The following is a 26,081-nucleotide window of genomic DNA, read 5'->3' on the forward strand; positions in this document are numbered from 1 at the left end:
ATAGTGGCATGGATTTTAGACCCAATTCGGCCCCTTTATGAAGGCAAAGTAAAGTAAATGGCACGGGGAAGTTGAATGCAAAAAAAAAAAATTAAAGAACCAAATGGTGACTGCTTCCTCCAACAGCGTCCCCTGCAGATGCTCACCCCCGAGCCGGCCACTTCCTCATCAGTGACCACCGGCCAGGAAGCGCCGTCACGCACGTCACACAGCGACAGCCAGGAACCGCGTGCCGAGCACATTTGTATAAAAGCAGGAATCGTGCAAGTTGCCGCAGATTTTGACTTTCCAAGTTTAAATACTCCATGAAAAGAATCCCTCAGCAGCCGCCTAAATCAATTCGCATCTCACTTCTTCAAAACAATCAAACAAATTTAATAAGGGCGCATTTGTCACCAAATAAAAGGAGGACCAAACAGGTCCCTCAAAGCAAGGATTTTAACAGGTATCTAACACCAGTGGGTAATGTGCTAACAAAGCAAATATTCCAAAACATTAGAAAATACAAAATGACTAGGATAATACATGGATCAAGACAGCTGTTAAGATTTTGCTTTTTAAAGCGATGGAGACAGTATGGAGGGCAATCTGGCTATTTCCAATGCAGGGTGTGCACAGCCCACATTTTCAGATGCAACAACATGCTCACTGGGCAGTACAATTGAAAAAGGAATAAAGAAAAAGGAAAAGAGGAACAAGAGAAAATTAGAAACACACAAGAACAAAAATGATTTTGACAGCATGTACAAGAATTTACGTGAGTGTGTGAGGCCAGGGACGAGGGGATGGTGAGACCCACCCTCACCTCCTGCTCCAGGGAAAGCAGGGGCCTGAGGGGAGCGGCGCTGCCGGGGGACCCCAACGTGGTCAGCGCCCCTAACCAAAATTCAACCTACAAGCTTCTAGGCAGCTTTTGAGCTACAAATTGTGGTCGCATTTCAGTCTGGACCGTTTTACTCACTTCCACCAAGAGTAGCAGGAGAGAATTAGGCTCTGCTCCTGTACCAAAGAATTGTTTAAAAAATTAATGACTGTGGAATACTAAAAGCAACAATGGGGTAAAAGTGACTGGAGGAGAATGTGCTTGACCCGAGCTCACTGGCCGCGTTATCTCACTGACGTTCAGAAGCTGGCTGAGCCCTTATGGTACCAGAACAGACAGACCCAAAAGGAGGGAGGTTTAATGCGCTGCTGTATTTCGATACTGGGAGCCATGCCTGGTACACGAGGTTCTGGGTAAACAATGGTGACAGTGTCAACCACTGTGGGCTAATTACACATCCGGCTACTCCGCCAAGTCCCAAGGGCAGACTTCAAAAGTCAAAAACAATCTGGCATTCTCTCTGGTGGGGCTGCAGACTCAGAGACAAGCATTTGTTGAGCAAAAATGTCACCAGTGCCTCCTATGACAAAAGAGGAGGCACTGGCATGGGGGCTGGGCAGGGCTCCAGGCTTCCACTGCTCACTCACCGGTCTGTCCAGGGGGAGAAGTGGTCCCTGCTTATGTTGCACCGATGCACCTACCTTGACTAATGCCTGGGGCCTCAGCAGGGGTTGACAGGAGAGGTGAACGGAGCCAGACTTGGTGTAGCACGGTGCTGGCAGCTATGCCCTCAGCATTGCCCAGGCTCCTAAACATGCCAGCTCATCTTAAGAAGCAGATGGGGAGTGCGGGCATGTAGATCACAGGGCCCTGAGAGGACAAGCACAGATCATGGCCACGACATGCCTCTCCCCTTCCTTAAGTCATAGAGGTATATCTGGGAGGAACAGAAAATTCATCCAGAGCCCGCTACATTGTCTCTCGCAGGTGGGACTCGTGTCCCCTGTGCTTCTCACACACAGGTCTGGTCTAGACATTCTTTTTATCAATTCTCTAGCATCTTCTCCTCCAACTTACCAACAACCAGAGAGTAGGATCTGATCTTAGCTAAGTTCAAGAATCACAGAGCACTTCCTTCACAGCGGGCCCAGAAACATGTGCCAGGTTCTCCGACCGTCACCTGTGGGACCACCATGAGCCCTCTCCAGACTCAAGGACAGAGGCCGTAGGCCGGGGGAACACAGCTTCCCTCACTCTCCCCAGCAAAGGTTTCCACGTCTCGGAAAAGGTATCTCACTCTCTTCTGCCTGAGGGACAGCACGACAGATACACCGGGAAACAGAGCTGAAGTTGGGGGGGTAGGCAACCCAAAAGAGCTCGTCTGTATTTCCGAGGCAATGTGGGGCCGTTGACTTAATCACAGGGACAAACTGAGAATGAACATTTCCCTGCTCTGTCCCATACACCGTGATACGCCTTTCCCTGCATAAGGAGTTCATTCGGAAGTCCCCGGCGGTGTTTCTGATGTCATAACTTGGCATGGAGGCTGTCGGGCAAGAAGAGAGGGCCTGAGCAGAATAGGTGCTGGGCCTGGGAGGCAGGAGACACCGGCTCCAGCCCCAGCTCAACCAGCTCCTCGTTCCGCCTCTCAGGGTTCAGCATCTCATCTATAAGCAAAGGGATGAGACTGTCCCAGGATATGCTGCCCAACAGAAATGAAATGAGAGCCATGTAAAGAAAGTTTCCCATTTGCCACGTTTAAAATGGTAAACAAAGAAACAAACAAACAAAAAACAAATACTAGAAACTGATTTTAAGAACAGATCTTACTTAATCTACTGTATGTAAAATACTATCATTTTGACATGTAATCAATATAGGAAGTAAAGAGATAGTTTATATACTTTTACTAGACAAGCCTCAGTGTCTGATGTGCATTTGACCTACAGCACATCTCAGCTCAGTCCAGCCTCCTCCCCAGTGCTCCTAGCATCAGTGGCTTTGGCTACTTTATTGGACAGCATCCCTAGGGGTCCCACCATGGTCATGGCTGTAAAGCGGGAGTAAGTGTCCACACTAACCCTAAAAGGATCTCTCTGAAACAAAGGCGGATTCACTTTGAAATGTCTGTAAACCGGCGGGCTGCATCTCCATCCCCCCTTGGCTACAAGACAGACTTCTTCCTTGCTGATCCCTTTCTGGATGTAGGGAAGCAATCCGGCACACAGCCAGGGTGGGCTGGCCTCCAGGTAAACTTACCTGCTGTCTGTGTCCAGTCCCATGAAGTCCTCCTTCTCAAACAGGATGCAGAGGAGGGGGATCTTGTCCCCAGAATTCTTGGGGCCACCATCCAGCCACTTGGACTTGAGCAAGATGAAGAGTGACTCAGTGAAGTCCTTGATCTTCTTCTCCACCACCCTGCAGTCCTCTAAATTTGAAGGCAACATCGGTGCGTGGCTGCTCGACTTCCTCCACATGCAGTACAAAGACAAAGAGCTGAGAGTCATTATCGAGGTGCCATACAGCTCCTCTGCACGTGGAGCTTCTCCAAGGCCTTGGCAGAGAGACAGTCGGTAATGGTGACAAGGCCCACGACCTTGCGGTGTTTCTGGAAGACGCTCCACCCATTCTCGGGCACATAGCGGTGCCTGTAGTGAATACAGAGTGTCCACTGGGAGCCACATGGGCTGATATGGCTCACCGAGGTGAGTAGCTGATAGATGCAAAAGAAATTCTCCTCTGAGATGATCTCCATGGTTTGGACTACAACGGGAAGAGTCTGGTGGTCCTCAGCACACTGCACGTAGTCAGGGATGCTCATGTTGCAGGCCCTGCCGAGACAGGAGAGGAGATCGAGGTACATACTCTGCTGTGTGCTATGGGCCCTTCTGGGTTGCGGTGACCTGGTGTGTACCAGACAGAAGGCAAGGGAAGCCAAAGCAAATCCGGGGGTACAGTTTGTCCTCAGAGTCTGCACATGGCTACTGTAGCTCGGATCACATTACCCAGTTTTTGGTCTAGGCTTCCTGCCCCTGCAGAGAAGGGTCATTCCTTATTTTATGTTTCCAAGCACCTAGCAAGGCTCTGATATAAAGTCACTACTCAAAAATGCTGAATAAAGAAATGAACAAAGGATATGCTTTCCCCAATCCCCTTCAGCAGAATATAAAGAAAAGGACCACAGTAGGATCAAAAGATCTGTAATTCTATTCAATTTATTTGAACCCCTTAGCTTCATAGTAATGGATAAGAAAACTTGCCTTGGGGTAGAGGGTACTGTTCATTGGTGGAGCACATGCTTAGCATGTACGAGGTCCTGGGTTCAAACCCCAGTACCTCATTTTAAAAAATCAAACAAATAAATACACCTAATTTCCCTCCTGAAAAAGTATTTTTAATTCAAAAGTCAAAAAACACCTTGCAATTGACACAACATTGTAAACTTGACTATACATCAATTATAAAAAATCCTTGCTTTTCAAGAATATATCTGGATTACGGATGTTTGCAAATGTAAAATGCCTAGGGTACCACATGCATAAAAAGTGGTGACTGTACAAATGTACTATCCCCCCTTTATGAGCTATTCTTCCTTTGGGGGAGTTATAACCTCTCAGACCTAATTTTCTCAGTTTAAAAAATATAAACATTACCTGATTCTCAGTACTGCTGAAGAATCAGATAACCCTAAGAAAGCATCTGACCCACAGAATTCACTCAATAAATGTTTCTTGAATGAATGAATAAACAAGCAAAGTGAATGCTGCTCCCTGCCAAAGACCATCATAATGATACTTCCTGATAATCCGAAGCCCACGTTCACCAGACTCTGCACTAACAATGTGTGTGACCTGGGCAGGCCTGTGTGCTTCTCTAAGCCCCAATTTAATCGTGAATAGAAATGAGGGCAATAACACAAACCTCAAATTGTTAGTGAGTCAGTAATGAATTGTACCCCAATATTGCAAGATGGAACCATTAAGGAAAACTGAGCAAAGGGTCCATAGGCCCTCTCCATATAATCTCTTACTACCACATGGGAATCTACATTACATCTCAAAATAAAAAGTCTAATTTTTTAAAGAGGTTTTCGAGGTTAGGTGAGCTCACTGTCTCAAATAAGGAACACACAGTAGAAATAGGACAATGCCCAGATCATGAAATGCACTCAGTTAACATTCCCACTGAACCCACTGGTACCTCCAACTTCAGTGCAAGATAATGGGTCCTCGTGGCAACAGGCCACAGCACCTGAAGCTAACAAAGCTAATGGTGTCCACTTCCAAGAGCCCATGTGACCACCCTTGTTCTAATTTTCTATTTGTAATTTTTTTTCTTTTCATTAAATAGAAACACCCAATTCCATAGAATTCTTACCAGATATCATGATGGCAGCCCTTCAAAACCTGACCACAGAGATCATGATGGCAGCCCTTCTTGGTGAAACAATAAAATGAATAGCCATTTTCACAATACCTCTGAGTAAATCTACTAGGGAACTTCATCCTGGACAGAGGAAGAGGACTGGGGAGGAGGGGGCATTCAGGGGCACAGATAACCATGGGCCACCTGTCCCACGATGGACTTTAGACTCACCCTCACCCTTCAGGAACTACTAAATACACACAGACAGAGTGCTATGGACAAGATTTTTTTTTTTAAACAAATCCCTGAATCCCTAGCAGGTCTTGTTTCTACCCATACACAAATGGCTTATGTGCATAATGTTTCACAAAAGCCTTAAAATATTATCACCCCAACTTGACACATCAAGAAACTGAGGTAGAGAAGTTTATCACATTCTACAAGATTAGAGAGAGGCCACGTCAGACACCGTATTTAAATCCAAGCCCCTGCTCCAGTGCTCACACTAGAAAGTGTGACATACTGCCCCTTTCCTGCCCTCTCCCTGCAATCAATCTCTGAATAGTCTTTTCTGTGTCACCTGGAATCACAATCACATTCATTTTCCACAAAGAGCTATGTCACTCCTTGGAGGACTTTTCAAAATCTAAAGGGTTGGGCTGAGAGGAGAGATTTGCATTTTCTGTTTCTCAAAGGAAACATGGCTTTAAAAGAAACTGGAAAGTAGTTATCTAGTCTAAGCCCTCATTGTGCAGAGAAAGAACTGCAGGCTCAGAAGAGATGAGGAAAGGGCCTTATTAACAAATATTGCCTCAGCGCAGCACCAAGCCAGACCTGGCACTTCTAGGGGAGGATCTGGAAGGCCCAGGAGAATGAGTGTTAGAAAACAGAAAGAGAAGAAGCATACAAGGCACCGTCTCTTCACCACCATAACATGAATTTCCACCAAATTACCCAGAATGGGTGCAGCCAATATTAAGTTTGTCAAAAGAGGTTATAGAAATCTCAACCATAGTGGAAATTCCAACATTTACTGTGCTTTTTTCCCAGTTCAAGCATCAATTCAGTGGGCACTCTGTACCAGGGACTACACGAGGCCTGGGGTTCTCCCAAATACAGATCTCTATTACCACGTGTGCAAACCACATTAAGGCCACCAGAAGAAAAGCGCCCACAGATAAGATGGAATTACTGAAACTGAAAGCAGCCAAAGAGCATATATTACTAGGAAAAAAGGTGCTCCTAGTAATGGACTCATGGACATAGAAAGCAAACTGTGTTTAGCAGGCAGGAAAGGGGGGATTAACAGATACAAATTAGTAAATATAAAATAAATGACAAGGACCTGCTATATAACACAGGGAACTATATTCAATTTCTTGTAGTGATTTATACTAAAAACAATCTAAAACATATATATATATACATATGCATATGTTTATAACTGAATCTCTGCTGTACACTTGAAACTAACATTGTAAATTGACTACACCTAAATAAAAAATAATTTTAAAAAATAAGTAAAAATAAATGCAACGCCATTAAGAAAAAATAAAAGAACTCTCTAATCCCCTTAACTGTAGGTGGTCGAGAAACTTAGCTGCAAACACCAAGTCCACTGGATCACTCCAGCACTGGCTGTCACTCTTTCTGACCATCAGAGAGTCACTTGCTTCACTGAGGTTACTTTTCTCTTCTGTGAAAGGCTACAGTTGCAACTAACAATGTATAGAATCTCATCATTCACAAGCCCAAAAAGTAGTGAGGACTTCCCATGGGCCAGGCTCCGGTCAGATGAAAAGATAGGGTCCCAGATATATTCATGGGTAGAAGAAGTTTATGCCATAAAGGTATAAATTCTTCCTGTTTTGATAGACAGATTCATTTCAATTCTTGTTAGAATTCCTACCAGATTTTTCTTGGAATATAACAAGTTAATTTATAGTCAGGAATAGCCAAGAAATTTCTTTAGAACCACCACTTGGGAGGGGTGGATAGGTCATTCATTTCCACTGCTCTTTCTGAAGTGATGAAAACGTTCTGGAATAATAATGGATGCACCACTGTGAATATGCTAAAAGCTGCTGAATTGTACCATTTAAATGGATGGAATTCATGGTGTGTGAACTATATCATAATAAAACTGTCCTATGAAAATTATTTCTTGACCATTATTTTTCAGTTTATACACTAGTCTGTCCCACAATTTAAGAAAAACAAAAAACCTAAACAAGCCAAACTATGCCAGGAGCACTTTAGGACTGCAATATCCCTGGGTCTCCAAGACCTCTGGTGGTGCTGTTCCTGTAAACACACACTAGCTGGGCTGGGCTAGTTAGGGACTGTAACTATCTTTTTAAAATCGATGGTCACTCCTTTCACCCTGGGAGAGGGAAGGAAGGAGGATGTCACAGCCTCATGCCTTCAGCTCGTTTTTAACAGAACCAAGCCCTGCTTTCACCACTGCAATCCCTCTCACTATAAAAACACGTGACATCAACAAGCACCGCCATCATAACACCTGAAAGTGTTAAAAGTACTTACTTGCGGCAGAAACATGGAGGGGGTAGACAGAACCTCGCTTAGCAGTGACGCTCCCTTTTCCCGACTCCACCAGGAGAAGCTGGGCGTTAGAGCCAGAGGCTTTCAGCCCAGGTAGCAGCGCCCACGCCACAGAGCTGGTCCTCAGGGAGCGGGAAAGGGAGAGCAGGGCAGCCCCGGGGTCGCGGGGCAGGGAAAGCGGGGAGGGGGACGCGGGCTGCAGCCTCGCTCGGAGGACAGCCCCAGCCCCACTCCCAGGCGCCCGCCCCCGTCCGGGTCCGCAGACCCCGCCCACCCGGGACACAGCCCGCCCAGGGGCGGGGACGGGCCGGCGGAAGAGGAGAGGAAGCCCGGGAGGAGAGGACTAGCGGGAGGGAGAGGGGAAGGGGACGCCAGCCGCGGACTGAGGGGATCCCGGCTGGGTGAGAGGTGGCAGGTGCACACCAGGCCCTGGACACTGTGGCCGGGGCGCCGGGGCAGGTGGCGCTGGCAGAGGGGTCTGGCCTGAGCAATTCATCTGAACACGGGCTGACTAACGCCCTTGGGGTCTGTGACAGGCGGACCGCCCTACCGCAGCCGCCTGACCCCTTTCCCGGGAGCCCCCCACCTTGCACTTCCACAGTCAGAGGCCCCGGCCCCAGGCAGGAACCAAAGGCCTACCGGGCGACGTAGTTGAGAAGCCTTTGGGCCCGATCCCCGGCTCGGATATGGAGCTCCCAACCAGCGGACCACTTGGCACTGACTGCGCATGCGCAAGAGGGCCAGCGATCCTCTCTGGGTTCTGTGAGAGAAGGTGGGACAGCGAGGGAGGGAGAAGATGGGAGCGGGTGGAGAGGACGGGAAAATTGGAGGGATACAGATGGACAGGATGAGCAGAGAGAAGGAAGGGATCTGGAGAAGGTAGGGACTTAGCGGAGTTGGAGAAAAAAAGCTTTACCTCTGGGGCACCCCTAGGCGGCAGACCTGCCTCTGTACCCTTCTGTAACCCTTCAAGCCCCGCAGCTCAATTTTACCACCGTGATCCAACCCTCCATCCGATTCTTCTGCAGAAACCCTAGGGAGATCACACCCGTTGCCCCCACGCGGAGCTGGGTTTTCTGTTGCTCTGAGAACCAAGCACCCGCAGGTGTTGTCGCTCAGAACTACCTTGGGAAGAGCACATATTCCCCTTTTACACGCTGGGAAACAGACAGGCAGGATCTCTGCCTTAGCTCCACTGTCCCAGGTGTTGGGCTGGCGGGGAGCGGGATGGTACAAGATCAGAGCCCCAGACAGAGCAGACTGCCTGAGTGTTGGTGCATAGTCCCCATCCCTCCTGGGTAAACCATACCCAACCCTAGTGGAAACATCAAGGGCTCACAGTAGTTCCCTGGGTGTGGGACAGCTGTCCTCATGTGAAGGAAAAGTCCAGCTGGGCTAACAAGCTAAGTCACAAATCTAAGTGTGATAAGTGTCGGTTTACTGATCTAAATTCTGCTGGGCTATCTCATATATCTGAAGTTTAGTGTCAGTTTATTGGGCTAACAACCTAACTCGTAATTCCAAGCTCAACAAGTGTCAGTAATGTGATCTATTACAAATTGATAAGCTCCAGTGTACTTATTCCTTGCTTTTTGTTCTTTGAGCCTTATTGGCTAATCCCCCCTTACTTGTAATTAAGCCTTTAAAACCTCATGTGCACGTCTTGGAGGTACTCAAAACTTCAGAGCCGAAGCCCCTCTGATCCCACCGGCATAATAATTCTGAGTACTCCAACACTCCGATTGGTGCTTTTTTCTTGGCTGGCCTGTTTCCATAACACTCATCTCCAGTGCCCAGCTTTCTAGGCAGATAGGAGTGTTACCAAGTCGAAATTAATTCTCCTCAGTGCAGGACAGGCCAGTGCAGGACAGGCCAATAAGTTGGGAGACCAGATGTTGGGGCATGGAATAGCAAGTTTCTGTAGACCTAGATGGCAAACTAATGTCCTGGAAAACCATCTCCCCAAGTCACAATTCAGGCTCCTTTCCTATGTGCTTGGTTAGTGCAAACTTCTTAGTGTAGGAATTCCTTCTTGTTAGAATCCTTTGTTCTTGCAGCTATCTGCGTGGGTCAGATCCCTGTAAACCTCCAACAAAAGAAACGTTATTTTCTATTCTGCAATTTGCTATCTTTTAATGAATGAAAAAGTGTTAAATATCCTTAAAGGTCAGAGCCTTTAGAATAGGGTCTCCTGTTTATTTCAGGCTCTAGGCAACATTGTTTTACAAGCAAGATGAAGCCTAGGTGACAGAGCATAGGGTTAAATTCAAAGGAACAGATCTAATATGGAGTCAGATTTGTTCTGTTATATTACCCGGCCAGAAGCCACTTGAGGATTTAAATCCCTTTAAGTTAAAAATAACTAAAATTTTAAAGGAATTTACATACATAGGTGGGAATGTGCAAAGCATATCTGGAAAAGCACCCAAAGGATAGTAAACAGAGGCATCTCCAGAGAGGGCTGAAAGGACAGAGGATGAGGGAAAACTTCTTTCACTTGTGTATTTTTGTGCTCTGTTTGAGTTTTTTTTAAACCATTTCCTTGTATTACTTTTTCAGATAAAAGAAATGTGTAATGGAGCAAAGGAGTAATTAGCTTAGCAAATACAGCAGCCATGGAATCACTACTCATCACTTTTGATTTAAGCCAGAAACCATTTTTTGTCTCTCTCCGATGTGCTCTGTCCCTGTTTTAAGACTTCTATTAATATTATTATTATTATTATTATTATTATTATTATTACTATTACTATTACTACAAGTACTACTACTATTACTATTACTATTATTACTATTATTTTATGAAATAATAACACGGTTTACCTCACCCCTGCCCATGGTTGGTGGAAAACCAACCGAGTTTATCTTGAGTTGTTTTCCAAGGAGTAGAGATGAGTTTATAAACAGAACACATCTTCAGGGTAAAACAGGCAGAGTGCTTTTCCAGCAGGCCAGAGAGCTATGAAGTGTTTTCAACAGAGGCGCCCAGAAGCTGAAAGAGAAAGCCTCCAGGACACTACAAAAAGCTGCCCAAACTGCCGTCTCCATGGTACTACTGAAATAGGAAAGAGCAAATCTGACTCCATATTTGATCTGTTTCTTTGAATTTAACAAAGCCAAGTTAATATGCTCCGGTCTTTTCATGGGTTATGATGTCACAGAGGAAACGGACAGGTCAACAAGGAACCACTCTGCCGTGATCACGGAGCCGGGGAAAGGGATGGGCTGCAAGATGTATGAAGCAGCCTCAACTGTGCCCGTGCTTCTAGGCAGGTATCCAAAATCGCCTCGACAAGGTGTCAAACATTTGTGCCCATGACCTCATCAACAGACATGTATTAAAGACAAATGGAAACATATAAAAGGCCAATACCCTTGCTGGGTACACCGTCCAAAGAACAAAGTCTCAATTTGACAACTGGCCATCTCGGTTCCATGGGATTCATTCTTGGAGAACCTTAAAAACCACTCTTCTGTCCTCAAGACAGAATATTTGTCCTATCTTTGGCTCAGGGATGGAGCACGTTCAAGTGAACTTTAATGTCTGCACAGATTTGACTGTTTTTTTCCAGGTTCACTTGTCCATTCAAAAGAGGCCTGAGCTAAGTCCATCCTCCGTAAGATCTAGTCCCTCCAGTGACAGCTCATTGAGCCTGCAATTAAAAGCCAAGTGAACAAGACTGTCCTCAGCTAAAAAGTTCACCCATCTTTCACTGTTTTCTTAATCTCCTCTCCTGGCTAATTGCAACAGACTAACACCTCCCTCCACCAAGATACCCAACTATGTCATTTTTCTCCCCAAAGAGAAAATAAGGTCCATAAAAGAGGAGACAACTCCATAGTCACCTCTGAATTCTTAGCATATAGTAATGTCAATAAATACAACTCAGATTATTGCTAGTTTCCTTTAAAACCTTTCTGGTTATTTGAATGAGACCTTGGAAGAGAGGTGTTTGCTGTCCAGTATCTTGATCCACAAGACTCTGGAGGCCTTTTTTGGAATAGCTATTCACTGATTCATTCAAAACACAACTTATCAATCAAGGAGTAGCTGTGCTTTTCTGCCAGGAGTTTGTGGTCACTCTCATGCCAGAACAGCTTTAAACTATATCCTTACTTTGGATTTGTTATTTTTCCCCTCTTCCAACACAATTGACTTTTCTTACTCTCTTGTCTTGAGGAATTTTTTTTTCCTATTTCACCCTTTAGTAAAGCAAGATTCTCAGGATGGGCTTGGCCCATTATATGTTCACCCATCCAACTCCTAGTGTGAGAGGTCTGGGGCTCACCTCCTTCCCTCCTGTCAAGGCAACTGAAAATCAGTTCAGGAGCCAACCAGCACACCACGGATTCTAACGCTCACGTATCTCTCAGAAACCCTGTTTTCTCATTTGTCTTGGCTTCTGAGAATTTTCCCTCACTTTCTTGACAATTAGTTGTGCAGCTTGAAAGATGAGGAAGGAAGGTTTTATTTCTCAATCAGCATTTTAAGGAACTTGTGTAATGAAGGTTTTCAGGAGTTTCTAGAACCCTCCATTGCCGAGACAGAAAACACACCAGACATTTTCTAAATTTAGTACTCATGTGCATTTTTTCTTTGCTTTTTTTTTCTTAACTGCTAACAGACATTTTTTAATTAAAAAAAAATAAGGCCCCAAAAAGAATAGAACACTGAAGGGGCAAACAAAATTAAAGGGCAAAGACAGAAAAATGATAACTACTCTACAAAGATAATATAATACATACACTATGTATCAGATCAGCAATTCTCAGTAACAGCTAATTGAAACATGACCATGAGGTAAAATTTCTCTCCTGTCAGGACATGGCCAACAGAAAATACAATTAAACCAACAAACTAATATCCTAAGTCTGGCAAGGTACAGAAGTCTACAAGCTTAATGTGTCTTATTCTAGAAAAGAGGGAGTCTCACCAGCTCTTTTCTGTGGAGCCTGAGCCCACGGGAGGACGGTGAAGTGAGCTCTGTAAGTACCCAATTAGCAAAGTGAGTGATGAATAAATAGACGTGAGCTTTGATGACAGAGATAATACTACTATTCGTTTGTCCTTTAAAGTATGACTTCACGTTCAGTGATCAATACTTCGGCGTCCTTAGGAGTTGAGATTTTGGGAAAATGCACAACCTGGGCCCAGATCTCCTCTTTAAGCTCGTGACACTGCAGTTAATTGTCTCAAAGGCAGCTCCAACTCCACATGCAAAGAGCTGACTTCACGGTGTTCCTCCCATAGCCGTCCTTACCAGGGCCCCTGGTCGGGGGGTAAGGTCTCCCTGCGTCTCCCAACTCAGGTCCATTACTCACAGATGTGAATGGACCCCTCCTTCAGGGACCAGATATCCTCAGACACCGAGTCCCACTACCCTCAACTGACCTACCAGATACTCACTGGCACTCACTCAGCACTGACTCTCTGCTGGAGACCACGTTGCACACTGCACAGTGTATCTCACTGGATCTCCACAATAGTCCTGGGAATTGGGTACATCACTGCTTCAATTGATTAGATAAATTATTTCACTTCCTTGCGTGCGTCATTCAAACTGACACGGCTACTAAGCCACAAGCCTGGGCCTGAAAACCACTTGAAAATTGGACACTGCTACACCTCGCAGCCACCCTACTCTGACTCATCACATCATCTCCTGCCAAGCCTTCTAAATGTTTCCAAACATTCTAGAAGACAAATATGAACTATGAGAGCACCCCACTCTCCTACTTAAAATCTGTCAATGATGGTCCACTCCCCTTAGGAGAAAGCCCAACCAGGCCTGAGCACAGCCTAACACCCCAGCAACCGCGTTCCCTGCAGGGCCGCGCCGCCTCACCCACCACGCAGCTCTACACGTGCCGTGTCTAGGACAGGGATGCTGACTCCGCACAACCCAGGGCTTGTCTCACTCGAACAATGATCATCTTCTTCAGTGTTCATCTTCATTGCTGACTCTCACAAAAATGTTTTCTCATGATGAATCAATATCTTTTTCCTTACAACTGCCCATCATTAATAATGAGCTCCCCCCAAAAGAGAGAAGACCTAATTCTCAGTCTCCTTATCTGTAAAGTGAGAATAACAAGGAAATATGTGAGGTTTCAAGAGAAATAATATTCATGTGAGGCTGAGGGACAATTCCATCATACAGTAAGCATTCAATATGTGCTTACTTAATATTAGTAAGAATATATTGCATTCTAGCAACCTTCAATCAATGTTTTATGACTTTGTCCAACAGACTACTGACAAACTGTTGGACGAACCACTTTGAGCAGATCAGCACAAGCCTACTGGGAGAGGTAAGCGCTGACTCCAGTTACAGCTGCAGCCACCCAGCACTACGGGGCGGGGGCAGTTTGCTCAAACTCTTACATGTTGCTTGAGCATTTAGTTCTCATTATAGAATAAAGACAGTTGTTCTTTAGTCGAAGCTCCTGAAACATAAATCTTCAAAGATTGATGCAAATTAGGTTTCAAGTACAACACTCTCACTAGAATTTATTTGAAAATTATAGTCTTAGCTACTCCGCACATCAAAAGGGCATAATCTTAATGTATCTGACTAAATACACTGAAAGGGTTGTTTAAAAGTAATTAAGAAGAACCCATTCTGAATAAGCTCTCAGTATCATCTGCACAAAGACCCACCCAAGGGTCTCATTTCTTACTTCCACATAGGTGTTTTCAAGTAGCTTACCTTGGGTCTTGGTTTCTTATAACACGGGGCGGGGAATAGTTGTGGATAGATTTATGTAGCAAATATATACCAAGGGTATTTGTTGTGAAGGAATTCTACAAATAAGAAGATTGATACATAGTCCCACCCATAAGAAATTCAGCCTTTCCATTTACAACAGCATTAAGAATAAAGTGAGAGATACATTTAACAAAAATTTACAAGATTTGTACATTGAACTTTTTGAAGTATCACCAGAATAAATTTTAAAAGATCTACATATATGGAAGACATCCCGTTTTCGTGGAATGATTGACAATATTATTAAAAATGTTAAGAATCCTCAAAGTGAACTATATATTCAGTGGAATCCCTATCAAAATTCCAGCTGACTTCTATGCAAAATTGAAAAACTGATCCCCAAATTCACATGGACGTGCAAGGGGCCCAGGACAGCAAAAACAACCTTGAAAAAGAAGAGTAAAGTTGGAGGACTCACTTTAAAGTGTACTAAAATGCTATAGTACTAAGTCAGTATGATACTGGCATAAGTTTGGATAAATAAATCTAAAAGACACAATAAAAACCCAAGGGGAAAAACTTACATTTACAGACAGTTTTCCACTAGGGGGCCAAAAACACTCCATTGAAAGAATAGTCTATTCAACTAATGGTTCAGGGACAGCTGGGTATCTACAGGCAAAAGAATCAATCTGGAATCTGAACACCCATATTTTATATAACAAATAAAATTAATTCAAAATAGATCACAGACAGAAATGTAAAAATTAAACCTATAAACTTTCTAAAAGAAGACACAGTATAAATCTTTGTGGGCCTAGGATAGGCTTTGGTTTCCTAGATACAAAACCAAGAGCACAAGTGATAGAAGAAAAAGGCAGATAAACTGGACTTCATCGAAATTAAAATCTTTTTCTTACAAAGGACATCATCAAGAAAGTGAAATGACAGGGGAAAAGGGTATCTCAAGTCAGAGAGTGCGTGCTTTGCAAAAAAATAAAATAAATCATTACATCTAACTACCTCCCCTGTAAAGAAATTGTTTTAATGTTTAAAAAAAATATAGTTAAAGGACAATGTGCAGAATAGAAGAAAAATTTTGCAAAGCATGTATCTAATAAGAGAGTAGTATCCAGGATATATAACGAATGCTTACAACTGAACAATACAAGAAAATACACCCAATTTTTAAATTTACCACGAATTTAAATAGATATACAAATGGCCAATAATCATATGAAAAGATGCTCAGCATCACTAGGGAAGTCAAAAACAAAATGAGATCTCAATTTACACCCACTAGGATGGTTATAACCAAAACATGGACAATAACAAATGTCGTTCAGGGGGCAGAGAAACCTCATATGTGGCCAGGGGAAAGGAACAATGTTGCAGCTTCTTTGGAGAAGTCTGGTATTTCCTCAGAAGCTTAGAGTTATATGGCTCAGCAATTCCACTCCTACATATAGAGTCATCTCTCAATATCCTTGGGGGGTTGGTTTCAGGAACCCCACACCCTGGATACCATAATCCAAGGATGTTCAAGTCCCTTTACAATCAACCATCTTGATTCATGTAGTGGAAACTACAGATATGGCGGGGCAAATGTACAGCCAAAAGAATGAAAACATATTCTCATAAAAAATTTCACATCAATATTCATAGCAGTATCATTCAGAGTAGCCAAAAGTTACTAACAATATCCATCCATCAATGAACGGATAAACAAAATTACCAAGAATAGGCCCACAAACTTTTGGTCATTGAAACTTTGACAAAGGAGGTGAGAACATACAATTGAGTAAAGACAGCATCTTCAGCAAATGGTGTAGGGAAAACTTAACAGCTGCATGTAAATCATTGAAGTTAGACTACTCCTTCACAGAATATACAAAAATGAATACAAAATGTGTTAAAGACTTAAACATGTAGACAAGACACTATAAACCTCTTAGAAGCAACCATAGGCAAAACATCTGACATACATCTCAGCAATGTTTTCCTAGAGCAGTCTACTCAAGCAATAGAAAAACAACCAAAAAGATACAAGAGGGATCTAATTAAACTTACAAGCTTTTGCACATCTATGGAAACAGTAAGCAAAACAAAAAGACAACCAACCTATGGAATGGGAGAAAATATTTGCAATAAATGAAACTGCTAGGGGCTTAATTCCCAGAATATGTAAACAGCTTTTACACTTAATAAGAAAGAAAAACAAACAATTCAATTCAAAAATTGGCAGAAGTCCTAAAGAAACATTTCTCCAATGAAGACGTACAAATGGCCAGTAGCCACATGAAAAAATATTCAATATCATTATCAGAGAAATGCAAATCAAAACTGCAAACAAGTATCACCTCTCACCAGTCAGAATAGCCATCATTCAGAAGTTCACTGACAATAAATACTGGAGAGTCTGCGGAGAATTGGGAACACACCTACACTGTGGTGGGGATACAGTTTGGTGGAGCCATTGTGGAAAAGTGTATAGATGTTCCTCTAAAGACAAAAAACTGACCTCACATATGAACCATCAATTCCACTCCTGGGCATATATCCAGAAGGAACCCTAATTGAAAAAGACACCTACACCCCAATGTACACAGCAGCACTATTTACAATATCAAGACATGAAAGCAACCGAAATGTCCACTGAGAGATGACTGGATAAAGAGGTTGTAGCATATTTGTCCAATAGACTACTATTCAGCCATAAAATAATAATAAAATAATGGCATTGGCAGCAACATCAATGGACCTGGAGAATGTCATTCTAAGTGAATTAAGCCAGAAAGAGAAAGGAAAATACCATATGAGATTGCTCAAATGTGGAATCTAAAAAAAAAAAAGAAAGAAACAAAAAAATAAACTTATCTACAGAACAGAAACAGACACAGAGACATAGAAACCAAACTATGGTTACCAGTGGGGAGAGGGTGTGGGAAGGAATAAATTGGGAGTTCAAGATTTGCAGATACTGAGTATGTAAAGAATAAACAGCAAGTTTATACTGTATAGCACAGGAGAATATATTTAATATCTTGTAGTAACTTATGTTTAAAAAGAGGATGAAAATGAATACAGGTAGGTTCCTATTTAGCTGAAGTGTTGTGCTGTACACAAGAAAGTAACATAAAATTATAAACTAACAAGACTTCAATGAAAATATTTTTAAATAGACCAAAAACGAAAAAAAAAAAGGAAAAGGATATTATCAAACAAAAAGAATAAAGTACTGATTCAGGCTACAATTATGGATGAACCTTGAAACTTTATGCTAAAATAAGCCAGACACAAAAAGCCAAATAGTGCCCTTTAAAGTGAACTGTATCTAAGCGTTTATTTTACTACTCCTGTAAATTTTCCAGAGGTTTGAAATCTATCAATATCAAAATAAAATGTATTATGCATTAAACACTTAAAACGCTTCCTCACAGGAGGTCTTTAATTATTAAATGCAGAAACGCATATAAAGCTCTTGGAAAAACAATTTGCACGTCCACACACAGTGACTGCTGTCACTGCCACTCAGAGGGTGGTGCCAGCGCTGATGAGAGCTGCCTCCACTCGCTCCCCTGCAGAAAGGAGTGAAGGCCTGAGCTCTGACAGGCAGGGTGAGCGTGAACCTGAGTCATACTCAGCCACGTTCCAGACTCTGTGTTACCCAACTTTCTTACACAAACTGCAACATGTAATGTAAACACGCTAGAGGGATGTATCTTACAACACAGGGAATACAGACAATGTTTTACAGTAACTATAAATGGAGCATCTATTGTACACCTGAAACTAATATCATATTTTAAATCAGCTATATTTTTATGAAAAATTAAAAAATATTTTTAAAATGCTATCACTTTAATATTCAATTCGGTTTTTAAGTTACTACTAAACAACTCAGAATGTATAAAAGCATTTAATTGTGCTGTTTGTTTACATATTTATTTACATTCAGCCTCTTGCTAAAAGAGAATTTAAACAATTCTGTTAAACACAGCTTAACAACCATAACAACAAAAAGGCAAAACTGAGAGTGAAGAGAAAATGAAGATTCAATACTTAAATGAAACCAGGGGGAAGTAAACTCATAAAAATGGATTCCATGAAGACAGGGCAAGTGTTAAGACTGACTAGAAATTCAGCTGTAGGATTCCTGGCAGCGAAACCAAAAAGAAAAGATGATGGGGCGGGTGGTAGTGTGTGTGCTTAGCGTGCACGGGGTCCTGGGTTGAAGCCCCAGGGCTTCCACTAACAGATAAATACATCTAATTAACTGCCCCCCTAAAAGATCACCAAAGAAAAGAAAAAGAGAAATTTCTTTCCCAAAGAACCCTGATATTAAATTTGGATTAAATATTTAAAAAAAGAAAAAAAGATAAATTCAAAAGATAAGTGACACTGAAGGAAAACCACAGCTGGGCTAACAAGCTAAGTCACAAATCAAAGTGTGATAAGTGTCGGTTTACTGATCTAAGTTTTGCTGGGCTACCTGGTAAATCTGAAGTTTAGTGTCAGTTTACTGGGCTAATAAGCTAACCCGAAAATCCAAGGTCAACATTTGTCAGTAACGGGATCTGTTCCAAATTGATAAGCTTCAGTGTACTGATTCCTTGCTTTTTGTTGTTTGAGCCTTATTGGCTAATAGCCCCATACTTGTAATTAACCCTATAAAACCTCATGTGCACGTCTTGGAGGTGCTCAGAGCTTTGGAAAAGAAACCCCTCTGAGCCCACCAGCTTAATAAATCTCAGTACTCCAACCCTCTGTGTGATTCTTATTTCTTGGCTGGCCTTTTGTTTCCATAACAACACAAGCGATAATGCCCGTGAGATAAATCTGGGGAGGCTGCTGGTAAGTCCCCATGTCTCACATGGGAAAATCTGAAACACCCTTCTCACCACTCAGAGTCATCATAAGCCCACCCCACACCTCCTGCCATTAAATGCAGGAGCACGGTTAGGGCCCGGCCTTTGCTGTCTTTGTGTCATCACAGTGATACAGGATGGAAGGGGGAAGAGCACAGCCATTCAAGGAAGGCCGCAGCAATTGACATCAAAATGGTGAAGGATTCAACCCCCAATAGGCCTTGAGGCTCAGGATGAAGAGATTTAACTTCTAGCAGATCTTGAGATTCAGTAAACATCCATTGTAATAGTAACGTGGTGAATAACATGCCCCAGGCAACATGGCAGTCCCAATGCTAGCCACAAAAGGTCAAAGGGTGGGAAATGGCCAACTCCCTGGGAATCCTAGCCCCTTGCCCTAAGGCTGGTCCTTCTACTTATTAGCATATGAAACCACCAAGCCCAAGAAAACAAGCGACACAGCGCCACCTCGCGGTCACCACTCTCTGACCCTCTTTGGAGAAGACCGACCTTCTGTCTGTGGGGTGTGTACCTACTTCTAATCTGTGCATCAAACCCCCACACCTCGTGACGTTTCTCTTGCATTTCAATGTATCTGTCTGAATATATATACCTTTACTCAACACTGGCTTGCTCTTGAATTCTTTACTGCATGAAGTCAAAGAACAAAATCTGGTGGGGCACATCCCAGGGGCTCAACAAAAGCCTGGGACACAGCCCTTCTCATGCCCAACGTTTTTTATTCTTGTATCAACAGGACTGGGCTGTGAAGTGAGGTCTGAGGCCCCAGCTAAGGGACAGAACCAGCTTCCAGGGTTCCAATTTGCGGGCAGCCTCTCCCCCAGCTTGGGCCTTGGGGTCTGCCGGGTTCTCTGTGTTTCTCTGTTGTGCTGACTCCCCAGCCAGACAGCGTACTCCTAGGCCTGTCCCCACAAAACCCTTCTCTCCAAAATACAAGCACGTCATGTCACAATCCTCTTGTTCAGCCAGGAAATGTTCAGCCCACTTTTTTCCTCCCCAATAAATTACCCAACTGTCCTCCCTCCCATCACATCACTTCTTTCTTTGTGAGAACTCTGCACTCGCCACACCCCATCCTGAACACAGGTGTCTTGCTGGCTGTGACCGAGATGTTTCTTTCTCACACAGCTAGCGTCCTTTCACTTTCCCCTTGTTACCTTAAAAAAGCCTTTCCTGAGTCACCCACCCCTCTGATTATGAACTCACAATGTGCTGAAATTGCAGTCACTATGTGCATACATCCCAGTTTTGGCTAGGTTTCCATCACAAGATCTTCATTAAGGAGCTGCATCAAGAAGTTTAAACAGGCTATTCTTACATCAGAGTGGAGGAGCCTGCAAAAAATTTAAACGGCTTTGAAGAGAGTGTTAACCAGGGACAGAGATGTCGCGGGTCCTAGTCAAAAGTGTCATGAGGAAAAATGTTCTCCCAAGGCTCAGAGTGGCTTCTGAACACAGAATCCACAGGGAGGAGGTGACAGACAGTGATTAGGTTGGGTGATACAGGTTACGCTCCCCCAGCTGGGGAAGAATAGGTTTTTTTCTTGTTTTCCAAACAATTTCTTACTACCTTTTTCTCTTATTGCCACATACCATTTCCTACGAATTAAGCATATCAATGTCAGTCATTTGGGCCACTTGGGAGAAGCTACACAATGCCATTCACAGGGATGGGGCATGCATGACAGCCACACCAGTCTAGGTTGAAAGACCAGTGGGGGTATTTCCAAGGTAATCACGGGCATGCAGCAAACTCCCCAGCTTCAATGACCTCATCTCAAAGCTGGGGTCAATAAAACTACCAAGCAAATTGCGTGAAGATTATGGCCGATGTTTACTAGGTAAGTGCCCGTGAAAGCTGCCGCTTAATGGGGAATGAGTACGATCAATGAGGCCCTGTCTACCTGCCCACACGCACCCTGCCTTCCTGCCTTGCTGCAACAGCAGAGCTTGTTTAGCTGAGATGAACGCCCCCAGAGCAGCCCGAAGGGAAAGCTCCCAGCTCTGCACGGCGAGACGTGTTCCTTTCTTTCTCAGAGCTGATCAGAGTTTGCTGTCGTATGTTTTTATGTTTATCCCTTTTGTAACTGCCTCTCCTCCCGAGTTTTTGCTCAAGCAGCACAGGGCCAGGTGTGTCTTGGGTCCTGCCGGATATTCTGGGCAGGGAAACAGCCAACTCCATATCTGGCTCTGGTGCTGAACGGAAAGAGCTGAAGGCCCAGGGGCCCATGCTGAACCGAGGCCCCTGCACCCAAAATTATGGTCTGACTTTGGGCAAATTACACAGTCTTCTTTACCCTGAGATTCCTCATCTGTCCATGAAAATAACTGCCCATGTCACACAGAGTTACAAGTATTAAAGGAAATCACCAAATTCACAACCTAGCCAAGGGGCTACAAGTGCATCCTCAACAGACAAATGCTGCCTTTATGGCTCTGACACACGCTAAGCGGGGCGGCCCCATACAGTGAACACTGCTAAGTGCCAGTGTGTTAAATGCTTCATGTGTGCTATAATACTCTTAGGTCTTACAACAATCCCAGGAAGAAATGAATATTATCATGCCCATTTCACAGATTCACCAACAGGTTAAGAGAGTATGCATTCTATTCCAAGGCCCTATGGTGAAGAAATGGCAATTTAAACCAGAATCTGGGCCCAGGCCTTGGCTCCATCTCTCTCCCATCCACCTGACCACTTGCCTATGAATTCCACCTGTCCAATATAAAAGTTTGCAGCCTGCCATCTCTTAAAAGCAATGTGTGCCACCGTTTGTCAATGTTGTTTAATTACCATAAACTGTTCTCAGAAACCACTACAGTAAAGAAAGTTGGACTTAAGGAATTCTGCATTGCGTTCTCCTGCAATGTGCAGGATCCCTTTCCTACACCTCCAAATCCAAGTGTATGCTTCCTCCATGTTTATGTTTGCACACGGCTTATTAAAGCAGAAGGTATCTGCAGTAATTCCATCTCGGTTGCTTTCCAAGTTTGCAGATTATCCATATTCGGTCTGTGAACGAAAATAGTACAATGTGAATGAGAATACTGCAACCATGTCAGTAAACAAAGAATACTGATACCAAGTCATTAAAGGCTGCCGCCACCCCCCGGCGAGGACAGGCCTGCAGCCCAGCCACTGCAGCAACTCACAATGGTGCCCTCTGAGCAGACTCAGAATAAGAAAGGATGGGCTACTGGCCCGAGATAGCTAGGTGCTTGTCTAAAAAATGAATTCAGTGAGTCCTAATATTTGCTTCCTCCCATTCATACAAAATCACTAAATTCTTGAACTTGAGATACCTGGCTTTCTTTAGATAACAAGTAATCTTTTATTGTTCCAACAACCTGGTCTTTGTTGTAAAGCTCCTATATATCCTAGCTCTTCCTCAACCTCTTGGGAGCAGTCCCTCAGAGAGTTCTGAGAGACGGTCATCCTGGCTCGAGTCCTCCCGCCAAATAAAACATAACTCTTAACTTTTAGGCTGCACGTTTATTTCAGTCAACAGTTTTGGACACCATGAAGCACCACAGCAGATTTCTCTCCACCTGAACTCTCCGAGTAACCGGAGCCTTGGTACCAGCAGTGGCCCTTTGTGCTCATCCGCCTCCTCGGGGGGTCAAGATGAATTTGGCTGAGTCTCTCCTGGTTCTCGGATCTCACATATTGGTTGATGATCCTAAGTTTTATCTGGCGGTGTATCCAGGTACGTGGCCCTCCAGTTGAAAGAAACTGAGGTGAATTACCCACCCAGTGGAGACATCCTGTGTGGGGCCTGTTTGAAAGATAACAGGAAATACCCACCTTGAGGATATGTCCAAAGTGGGGCTGGTGGAAACATATGAGGAAAATACTCACCCAGTGGATACATCCCGAGTGGGTCCAAGTTGAAAGACACTGGGTTCAGGACTGAGTGGTTAGGTAAGAGGCTGGTCTAATGTTTTCCTCAATTTGGTTACCTCCATTGAATTTTTCAGGATAAAAGTAAAACTCTTATGAGGAAACTTTCAACTCCAAATTTTGGACCATCCTCCTGGCTGGTAACAGCATTCTTGGGTGACAGGGTATCTTCCAGGAGTGGTAGACACAAAGACTTCATGCCACAAGAGTTGTCCCTGTGGGAAATCTTACTAGCAAATTTATTCTGAGAACCCGAGCTTACAATGGGGAATAGAACTTTCAAAAAAAAAAATAAAGAAGAGAAAAGAAAAGAAAAAGAAATGACAGATTGCCAGTCTCCAAGTATTACCCCAGCCAGATTTATGTACATACAAAACTTACAACATTAATCGGGAATAAGAAAAAAAAAAAAAACTCACTCTGGAAATAACCAGGCCTGATAAAAACATTTTTTGGCATTCTGAACTTATAAAAACAAAATCCCCTTTAGGGGGAACTTGGATTTCTCTTCCTGTGTCCTTGAAATGTAAACGTTTTATCTTTCTCTGGGTGTTTTAAGTGTGTGCATGTAAGTATATATATGTTTAGTTTAGTTTTTAAAGGAAACCTTGGACTCTGCCATACAAAAGGTTCAAGTATTGTGTACATACGGTGGCCACGCAAATAAATTGGGATTCTAAGCAATTCTTTGATTGTACCAATTTTCAGATATTTTGCCATCTTAAACTTTGTTGCATCAGCCTGGACCACGAAGGCTTTAAGCTTTTGGAGAGTAAACCTTTGAATTTTATTTAGGCAACACCCCGACTCTCATGTGGAAGGGCCTCTTCATCTTATTGGTTTAAAATCACTATATATATATTTATATATATATAAATATATATATATATAACTATTTATATATATATAAACTATTTATATATATTTATATATATAAACTATTTATATATATATAAAAATTGATGGCCATATGATGGAATTTTTAATTTGGAAAAACTTTTTAATTGGTGAAAGTTTAAAGAGATCTCATTATAAACGGCTGTTTTATTGGTACCTATTAAAATAAAGTTTAAATGCAGAAAAATATATCTAATGGTTAACCTAAGAACTCAGATATAAAAATATAACTGGTTTGAAAAGCTACATTTTTGTTTTTCCTTTCTGATAAGTGTTTCTAGAGATGCTAATAAAAACTTAGTATAATTAATGTTAATTAGGTTGAATAACTGGAAAAAGGATTGTAAAAATGTCAAAAAAACAGATAAGTGGCTTATCCCAAACGGATAAATATTTTTATATGGTTATTTTAAATGAGACAAATAAAATGGACATTTTTGGATTTACATACAGGGTTTTGATACTACACTACGTAAAGTTAAAAAAAAAGGGCCAAAGAGTTCACCTACTCCCCCCCAACATTAAAGTTCCAACAAGTCCGTTTTATTTACCACAGTTTAAAATATATTTATATGTAGACTGAAATACTTGATCAAGGATTGGGACAACAGACCAATTAATGAAATTAAAAATCGAGAAGGGCCTAAGCTCTTTGGCTGAAACTTGGGCATCCTAGAGACTTCTATAAAATTATATACAATGTATACCCACAAAAAAAAGATTTCTGTCACTCCTTCTAGAAATAAGAATTATTGATTAAACTTAATAAATATAAAAATTAAAGGTATAAGATTTAATAAAATTGAGATAAAAGTTTGTGAAATTGGTATATTTAGATGGTCTTTATATAAACCTTTTGCTTATGTTGTGGGATAGATATGTTTCAGTGGAAAAACGCTTCCCCTTCTTGGTATTATAAGGCTGGGCACATGTCTGTCCCTCTGAAAATATTAATTGAACAAATTAAAGGAAACCAATATAGTTACTTGAGACGTCCAATATAACGTAAATCTAAAAAGTAATTTGAGTAGCTAAAAAAAAAAAATATAGGTTTACCCTGGGTTTAACTTATAACACAAGGAAAGGAGATCTTACTAAATGCCTCATGCAAGTTTTGGAAGACATATTTAAGTAAGCCTTAAAGTTTTAAAACATGGAATTCTTTGTTTACAGCTCTTCTCACTGATACAAAAATGCCATTTAAGGAGATAAAATATGGCCTGGGTGAGAGAGCAGTTCTCTGGGGACCTGGAAGACAGTGTCTTTGTCTTGCACATCAGAAATATAAATACAACAAACAGTGACCTAGGACTGAGTCTAATTAGCTCAACAAAATAAACCTTAAGGCCAAGAAATTTTTGGCATATTAGAACTCAGAACTCTGAAGGGTCCTTCAGACTTTGTGAAGAAATTTTAACTGTCTGTTACATAAATAGTAAGCCTTAGTGATTTGAGCAAGCAAATTCAGCTTACTCCAACTATTATTATACCTATCTTATAAGTAAGTTTTAAAGTGAAGCTATGAGATCTCTAGCTTTTTTCTGATTATAAGCCTGTGTACACATTATAGAAGTGAGATATTTCTACTGCTAAAGAAAAAAAATTCAAAGTCATAGAGCTCTGCTTAATTGACGTAAAAATATAAGAGCTTAAACATTAAGTATTTTTAAAATAACAACTGAACAAATTGACTTTCAGCATCATGTGAAATGGAAAATATTCAATATTAAGATAATATTTGATATTGTTTAGTTTAAGTATGTTCTAATTAATATAGACATCTTTAAAGTCATCAATATTATGTATAATACCTTTACTGTACCTAGGTTTAATGAAAGTCAAATAAGATCCTGTTATATCTGTTGCAGATTTGTCAAAAAAAAATAAAAGTAATGTGCTGTGGTAAAATTTTAAGTAAATTAAATGCAAATGAGA

General features: G+C 42.3%; 1 protein-coding gene across 3 annotated transcripts in view; it reads right to left on the reverse strand.

Moving 5' to 3' along the window:
• Window positions 1-1,609: 1,609 nt before the first annotated feature.
• The window catches only part of LOC140687380 (trafficking protein particle complex subunit 9-like), a 71,103-nt gene continuing 46,631 nt past the window's right edge, over window positions 1,610-26,081 (reverse strand). Inside the window, exons 1-3 of one of the 3 annotated variants that reach the window (XM_072943812.1) lie at window positions 7,733-8,004; window positions 3,083-3,654; window positions 1,610-1,693 (exon numbers count right to left, since the gene is read on the reverse strand). In XM_072943812.1, the coding sequence (XP_072799913.1) occupies window positions 1,684-1,693; window positions 3,083-3,507 (435 nt within the window). In that variant the 5' untranslated portion in view covers window positions 3,508-3,654; window positions 7,733-8,004 and the 3' untranslated portion in view covers window positions 1,610-1,683. Of the gene's footprint in view, window positions 1,694-3,082; window positions 3,655-7,732; window positions 8,005-26,081 lie in introns of those variants that run through there. The other 2 variants (XM_072943813.1, XM_072943811.1) reach the window with 2 other exon arrangements.

This window comes from Vicugna pacos, chromosome 19 (genome assembly GCF_048564905.1).
Source record: "Vicugna pacos chromosome 19, VicPac4, whole genome shotgun sequence".
Taxonomy (NCBI): domain Eukaryota; kingdom Metazoa; phylum Chordata; class Mammalia; order Artiodactyla; family Camelidae; genus Vicugna; species Vicugna pacos.